The 8,035-nt window shown below is 46.5% G+C and overlaps 1 protein-coding gene across 1 annotated transcript; it reads left to right on the top strand.

Annotated features, from left to right (window-relative positions):
• Positions 1–2,444: 2,444 nt before the first annotated feature.
• ENKD1 (enkurin domain containing 1) lies at positions 2,445–7,797 on the top strand. The gene is made up of 7 exons (XM_083626536.1): positions 2,445–2,586; positions 3,227–3,451; positions 3,975–4,147; positions 4,475–4,636; positions 5,070–5,239; positions 6,423–6,559; positions 6,910–7,797. The coding sequence occupies exons 1-7, from the start codon at positions 2,502–2,504 to the stop codon at positions 7,068–7,070; spliced, it is 1,113 nt and encodes a 370-aa protein (XP_083482662.1). The 5' UTR covers positions 2,445–2,501; the 3' UTR covers positions 7,071–7,797.
• The last annotated feature ends 238 nt before the right edge of the window (positions 7,798–8,035 follow it).

Here is an 8,035-nt window from a genome sequence, read left to right as displayed (position 1 = left end):
ATTGGTCTGTTCTTGTGGCAAATGGTCTGCCTGAACCATTGGAAACTGCTCTTTTCATTAATGGCTATACGGTTTCCAATATGAGTTCAGGACTGGCATACAAAGCTGCAGTTTGTCTTTGTGGCAAAAGATTCAGGCAGCCTTTTTCCCGTCACGTGTGCCCTAATGCAGGTAGCATGTGGGAATCAGTCTGGATATTATGTAATTTGGGACTTGGGGACGAACAGATCATGAGTTCTTCTGCCTGAGTCGTACCAAAATGGGCTTTTGTCATGTTGCAATTGCCTTTCCAGCTACTTCCCAGGCTTGAACCAATTGCCCCTTAATTGCACTGCAATAATCAATCCTAAAGTCCTCCTTTCCCTCAGTTTTAGGCTGCTGCAGTTTCCCTGATGTAGGGCAAAGGAGCCTTTCCAGCAGCTTGTTTGTACTTGGCTCCTAACAGCCGTTTGCCCTCCAAGCCAACAGAATAAACACATTCTCTGTGCTGTGCCTGGAATGAAGCCAATAGTGTCCTGCTAAGCGCTCTCGCCCCCCCCCCTTTTAACTGAGGTGTGAGGAAGGCATTTGGCTTCCTATATATGAAGCAAGCTTGGCTACGGTTGTTGTTTAGCTTCAGCCATCCCTTCTCTACAAAAACAGCAACAATCTGCTTGAGTGTATCTTACCTAGGTGCTGAGGTAGGATAGTCAATGTGTAAAATGTGCTCTGGGAGCATCTTGAGGTGAGCGTTGGGAAGGTGATGGGAGGCAGATGGCTGCTCGAGAGGTTCCCCCCCCCCTTGCCGCCTTTTTGCCCGCTTGACTGCGCTGACAGCTTTGTGATGTCTGGCACTGTGCTTCAGCCGTGATGGTTGCACCTGTTTTGAGTGGGCAGAATTCCAGGGTTCTGTGTGTAGCTTTGGGGTGTGATGGAGGTGTCACTGCCTGTTTGGAGGTGGATAGGAAACATTTTGGAGGTGAGATCCATGGTAGGAAGATAAAGCCAGATGTTTCCCTTGCTAGCTGGCACTGAAACAGAGGCTCCTCTTAATGGTGATAACCCAGAGACTTGGGTTCTGTACAGCTCCCAGGAGCTTGGCCTTTACCAGAAACACTTGGCAGCACTGAGGCCTATTTTACTGTTGCTTTTCAAAGATATTCGCACGTGTTGTATAAGCAATTATATCTGTGTCTGAAAACATGTAAAAACAAACAAACAATGCAACTGGTAATTCAACACCAAGCTTTTAACATAGTTGAGAAAACAAACTGATTTGTCCGTTAGTATTGCTGTGTTGCCTCTTTGAATGCTTCAGGCAAAAACCAGACTGTAACTGATGCATCATAGTGATAGCTGAGTACTTCTATCCAGTAAAATAAAAGAGATTTGAATTAAAAACAGGAGAATGTGACAGAATAAAAATAAAAGGCAAGCTAAAAATAACTCCACAATAACAATCAAATAGCAGCAATTAAACTTTAAGAATACAAAATTTAAAACTCCAGGAGATACTGGGTAGTTTTATTCTTTTTATATCTCAAAATACATGAACATTATATGCTCAAGTATTTTGAGGGGAAAAAGAACACCCTTATACAGCCTCGGATTAAGTATGGCTTACCTGCCTTACTTCTGAGTAGACTTGTATAGGGTTGTACTGTATTGTTTTAGTCTGCATTGTAAACTCTTTTGGAATCATTATTATGAGAGATTGCAAATGGTGATCATAAGTAGTTGCTACTGAAAGCCTTAACCTCCGTAAATTTGTCTTTTAAAGCCGTCCAAGTTGGTGGCCACCACTATATCTTGTGGTAGCAAATTCTATGGCTTAACCATGTCTGTGCTGGGACTACTAGAAGAACTTCCTTCTGAAGTTACACCCAGAAAAAATATACTTATCATACGGGGATTCATTATCAATCTAGACACCATATTCAGAACCAATTGTGCATCCTGCTTTTTATAGGCACATGTATACTCCCATGCCCTTCTGCCAGCAGGTGAAGACTTTCTTATTCCAACAGCCTTTGGGGAACTCACTCATTTTAAGGAAAGGACTGGGGCTGTGATGTATTCTGTTATAATTGTCTGTATATTTTAATAGATCATATATATAGTTAGTTAGCTTTAATTCTGTATTAATGTTTCATTGTTTTTTAAATTCTGCCTCTCGCCTCATGTTTTTAGCTGTTTCTAATTTATCTGTAAGCAGCTGTGTTTATCCCTCGGGAAAAGGCGGGACAGAAATAAATATAATACAAATGTGTGCTTTATTGCAGTAGTTAACATGTATGACATGATAATAGTAGCAATGTTTCTATGACTAGCATGATGTGGGTGATGTGAAATAAAACCAACACTGAGGATATGATGTTGTTTAGTTCCTTGCAGCAGCTTCCCTACAGTTTCCTGTTCTTCCAGATAAATTGGCCATGCTTTGCCAGTGACTTTGAGGGAGGAAGAACTAAGGAAAGTGAGATCTTGCAGTTCTTGATTCCTGGTCTGGAGCTGAGGCTGAGATGTCAGAGGGGCCCTCCAGGATTACGGGGCCCATTCCCCCTGATCCCTCCCTTTGTCCCGATTACTACAGGCGTCCCCTATCAGGTGAGTGTGCTGTGTGATCCTGGGGTACCCTGGTAATCTCAGTGCATAATCAGTTTTCCTTTTCACCTTTGGAAAAGAGAAGGATCCATATTTTTCTCTGTAATGGGTAGAATCCTCTAATCACTCACTAGTTCTTGCTGACGTCAGGGGTGGGGAACCAGTGGTCCTTCAACTTGTTGGTCTGCAACTCCCATTACCACTGGCCATTGGCTGTGCTGGCTGGAGCTGATGGGAGCTCAGCGGCATCAGGTTCTGCACCCCTAATAAAGGACCCTTAAGAGAACAGTAATCAAGCAGCTGCTTGATACTAGAGGTTGAGCTGGAGCAGGCTGGGGAGGACACTGGTCAGGAATAATTTGGTCTAGAAAAAGTGCTAATTTAGGGTGACAGAATGTGTAAATTCTCGTTCTGTTAGGAAAATAGGACCATAGGAAACTTCTTTTTCCCCAAGTCAGATTATTTGTCCTTATACCCCAGTATTGTCTATTCTGACCTGCAGCAGCTCTTCAGGGTCCTGGGCCCAGGGTCTTTCCCATCGCCTCCTTTTAACTGGAAGTGTTCAGACATTTGACCTGAGAGCTTCTGCATTAACTTTATCTCTGAGCTGCAGTCTTTCTCGACTCTCTTTTTTCATCTTTAGCACGAGGGAGACTGGAAGGGAACTCTCTGAAGCTGGATCTGCTCCCCGGCCCCATTCCTCCAGAATGCAGCCTCTACCCTGAATGCTACAGTGCCCGCCTTGCTCACCCTCCTCCACGGATTAAGCCAAATGCCAAGGATATTCTAGAGATGGGAAAGAAGGGCACAGTGGGAGCTCTCCTGCAGCTGGATGGGATCTCTTTCTTTCAGGAGGTGACACCTAAGCGTAAGTGTGGTTGCAACATGGGGACCGATGCCAGCCTGCTGTTGACAGCATTAGGGGTGGTGTAGCAGTTAAAAGTATTTGACTGGGACTCAGAAGACCCCGGTTCAGATCTACACTCAGCCATGAAGCTCACTGGGTGACCTTCAGGCCAGCCACTGTTTTTCAGCCTACCCATCTTAACAGTGGTTACAGTGGGTTTCTTCACCTACAGCAGTGATAGGCCATGTGGCTATCTTCCATCATGCCTGATGGGATGATGGAGGCTAGGACTGATGGGAGTTGTAGTCAACAACATTTGGAGGGCAACACTTTGGCTACCCCTGATTTGTGGTGTAATCCTGGCTGTACAACCTCTGTAAGACGGAGAGAAATATGAGTTCTTGTCTCTCTACACATGTTACAGGTGAGCTGTCTATTTTTATTTTTTTTACAAGGAAAACATAAGGAAGTTCAAGGGAGAGAGGCTTTTGTGCCTGTAGCTCAAGGATTGTAGGGCAATGTTTTCTTTTTCTTGCCAATGCAGGCAAAGATCACAAGGACTATGAGAAGGAAAATCTGAGGCGCATGCGAGAGATTCAGCGGAAATGCAGAGAGAAGGAGCAGGCTCGGGAGCTCAGCCAACCAAAGCCTGTGAAGGCCCTGTGGAAGTCTCAGAAGTATGAGAGTGTGGAGTCTAAAGTCAAAGCAAAGCTGCAGGTATTTCTACTACTGCTTATTGGCAATACATTTTACGTGCTGTCTCTCTTTCTGTCTGCCGAGAGGGAAGTGATGCAGGGCGTGAACAAAGAAGAAACAGATGGGATTGTGCTGATGGCACTCTCAAAATTCCAAATGTGCCCACAGATCTGAGAATATTGGCAACCCCTGTCTGATGTCCCAGTTTAAAACAACGTAGGTGGTGGTCATCAGGAACAGGTGCAATAGACTGTGCTGAAGGTTGATCAGTGATGTTCTCTGGGTTCTTCAGCCTATACCCGTCTGTGACTGTGCAGTAATTCTTCCTCCTGTTTTCCTCTTTCCTAGGAGAGTCCTAGTCCTCCAAATCCAGAGCATCAGAGATACTTGAGAGCCTATTCGCGCTGTGGTGCAGGAATTCGTCCATGCAGGTCACCGTCTCCAAACCCAGCCCAGTCCGGAGCAACAGCAGATGCAGCAGCTGCAAAATCACAGAATGGGAGTGTCAAGGTGGGGGGCGGGGAGATGCCCACCGGTGCTGATGCAATCTGCTTTATACTTCCATTTCCTCATGAGTGGTTAGTGCTTTAGCCAACCTCCTCCCAACCTCTCCATTCCAGGGGTGCAGTAAATGATGGAGCTCTGTGGTGTCCCAAGGCAGAGGGAGGGACATTTTTTGCAGTTGTGCATCAGGTTGACTTCCAGCACTTCCAAAGCACTCTTGGAATGTTTTTTACTTCTCTGTGACCCCCAAATTATTTTGTTTCTTTGATCTAATGGGGGGGATATTCCCTCCCCCTGCCACAAAGACGTGATCCATGCTTTCAAAGTTGGCTAGGGGCTAGGAGAAATTAAACCAAACCTGTCCCTAGTCTATAGAAAAGCAACGTTTCCTGACACCCGAAGCTCTTTGCCTTCCAGCTCTTTGACCTTCTCATTACAGAACCAGGAGGAGGGTCAAGGGGTGGACTTTGTCAGCCACAACGCCCGGAACGCCAAACGGGCTCAGCTGCGGCGCTCACGCTCCTTGCAGTCGCTGACCGAAGTGCTGGAGCAGAAACGCAAGGATCAGGAAGAGTACAATGCTAAGCAGAAAGGCCATGTCCCCCACTAGTAGGTATCCAACTCACCCCTGACCCATCTGGCTTCAGTATTTATTTGTTTCAAATACTGCTATCCATGCTTTTCTGTGTTGCAACAGGCCTCCGAGGCTACTTGCAAGAAAATAAAATTAATACCCAATAAATATAAGGTTGAGAAAGAAAAGTAAAGAAATCAGTGTTCAACCTTTCTACAAGACTGCAAAGTGGTGTCACAAGTTTGAGTACCCCTTCCCTTCCCATAGAAAACTAGCATGTCAAGGAGAAAGCTAAGTGAGAGCTGTTCTCCCTGACATAGTAGCCTTACATATGCGGTGAGTTTGTTTTTAAAGGGAGAGTTTTCAGTCATGTGATCCACCACCTGCGGTCTGAAATGGCAGGAACAGATTTACCATCTCAGACACAGCAGTCTGTCTGGCATGAGCACCAGAAGTAAGTTTGGGAGCATTCTGCCCATGTGCAGGACTGCCATATAAGCATGATGGCATCTCCTATCAGCTGCTGAATTTAGGTTTCCCAGAATCTCTGCTTTATTTTTTTGAGGAAGTTTCTAGCCCCTTTGAAATAAATAAAACAGTATTCTGAATTGGAGATTCTGCCATTCAGGATGGATAAAATGGGTGGGGTCACAACTCTTCATAAAGATATAGAAGGGAATACTTACTTCTGGGTGCAGCTCTGTTCTTGGATTCCCAGGTTTTGTCTGCACCATAGAATGCTTTTATTGGCTTGGGCTGATTGGCCAGCTATACTCACTGCTGAAAATGACCTGGCTATCCTCATTCATGCCTTGATAACTTTGGGATTAGACTACAGCAATGTGCTCTTTGTGGGGCTGCCCTTGAAGACAATTCAAAAACTTCCGATGATTTGGAATATCTCCACCTAGTTGGTGAGAGGTACAAGTCAGGGTTGCCATGTTATGTCTGTGTTTGAAACCTCCTCCTGGAGTTTCATTTCTGAGAGGCTGGATTGATGGCCCTGACTGCAGTAAACACCACATCTCTTCCTGCCCCCTGTCCCAACTTCTCTTCTAGCTGTTTCTTCACCACTTAATTGGTTTGTAGGACCCCGAGGGGAGAGACGTGAGGCTAGGCCACACTCTGTTCCTTGAAGTCTGAGGTGCTGTTTCCTCCTAGCTTTCTCTGCCATTCTTTCCTCGCCTTAACTGATATGCTCTTTCTGCTGTGATTTAGCCTGATTGAGAGGAAGGACCACTGGCGCAAAGAGGCAGAGGAGCGCCAGCGCAACATGCCTGACCCCTCCATGCCACCTGGCCACACCATGATGCCAGAGAGCCAGCGGTTGGAGACGCTCAACAACCTCAAACAAAGTAAGGAGGGCAGAATGCAAGACATGTGAAGCTGCTTCATGCCGGGTTGGTCCAGGATGGTCTAGTTCAGGGATGTGGAACCTGCCACCCTCTAAATGTTTTTGGGCTCCCACCACCCCCAGCCAGGGTGGCCAATGGGCAGCGATGATGGGAGGTTTAATTCAACAACATCTGGAGGGCCACATGGCCCCCCACACCTGGCAGAGGCTCTATGGAACATAGGAAGATGTCTTATAGCAAGTCAGGTTTCTGTCCATCTAGCTGTATATCTAGCTCAGTCTTGTCTGCACTGACTGAATTGAGCAGGCATCCTTAACTGTAAGCTGGTCACTCTTCCTCTTCACTCTTAGGCCAAGAGCGCTTCCTGAAAGACCTCCTGCTGCTTCCAGTGCGAACTGACACCCTCAGCGTCCAGAACAGACGTGCCACCCTGGAGAATAAGCTGTCGCAGATCGAGGAGGCACTCAAAATATTCTCTCGGCCCAAAGTCTTTATCAAGCTGGACTCCTAGGCAGAGGCAAGATGCTCCCTTTCCCAGCCTTCTCTTCTGGACTGCAATGGAGAGGAAAGGTCTCTTTTTCCTTCCTTGCTCTTTCACTCAGCCAGAAATCCTCTTTCCCCTCTCAGCCATCCTTGCTGGCTGACTCAGTGATGCAAGCTTCTGCCCCACACTTGTGTGGCTGACCACTCTCTGGTGCTTGCTCTTGGCACCCAGCCTTTCAGGAGCTGGGATGCAACAGAGGTCTGCATCATACCTGTCTGCTTGTCTTGCTTCACACCAAGGGTAGGGAGAATCTGTGGCCTACCAAAAGTTGCTGAACTTTGATTTCCAGTGTTCAAGGGTGATGAAAGTTGTAGTCCAAACTGCATCTGGAAGGCCACAGGTTCCCCTTCCTTGTTCTTCAGGCAAAAGGAGTAGGTTGCCAAAAAGGAGAAGGGATGGTTTGTGGTGGAGGGGAGAGAGAGGTGCTTGGTCTCAGAGGACTCTGGCCGTTGTGAGATCTGTAAATCCTCTGTGACCACAGCTTGAATTCGCAGAGCTGCCCCTCTGGGAAGAGTGCATTGAGGAGCTCTAACAGTACAGCAGGACTGAGCAGGCACCCTGGGCGTTGTTCTGCTTTTTTGCAAGACGGTTCAGCTCCACGCATTGGCTGGACAAGCGGCCAGTGCTCAGAGGGATAGGTGTTCAATTTTAACTTAAATAGTTGGGTAGGTTTTTAAATAAATAAACAAACAAACTTTTGAAAGCACTTGTCACAGAACAGAGGCGGAAACTGGGTGCCTTCACAAGCACTCTGAAAGATTCTTTAAATGGCTGAGGGATTATTTTTAATTTACAGATATATGGTGAATGCATCCTCCATTTGGATGATACATCGTACAAACGCAGCAAGTCTCTGCTCCTCAGAACTGCAGGCAAGGATGAATCATAGGAGCACCTGTTTTGCATACACAGAAGGCCCCTCTGGCACCTCC

Source organism: Podarcis filfolensis (genome assembly GCF_964270895.1).
Source record: "Podarcis filfolensis genome assembly, chromosome: 8".
In the NCBI taxonomy this organism is placed as follows: domain Eukaryota; kingdom Metazoa; phylum Chordata; class Lepidosauria; order Squamata; family Lacertidae; genus Podarcis; species Podarcis filfolensis.
Note: the sequence above shows the minus strand (reverse complement) of the source record. Positions and strands in the feature narration are given on the sequence as shown.

Excerpts from the sequence above, each read along its gene's own strand:
- ENKD1 (XM_083626536.1), top strand. The coding sequence starts at position 2,502 with ATGTCAGAGGGGCCCTCCAGGATTACGGGGCCCATTCCCCCTGATCCC. Across the intron at positions 5,240-6,422 it reads AAAGGCCATGTCCCCCACTA|CCTGATTGAGAGGAAGGACC; the intron begins GTAGGTATCCAA and ends GCTGTGATTTAG. Across the intron at positions 6,560-6,909 it reads GCTCAACAACCTCAAACAAA|GCCAAGAGCGCTTCCTGAAA; the intron begins GTAAGGAGGGCA and ends CTTCACTCTTAG.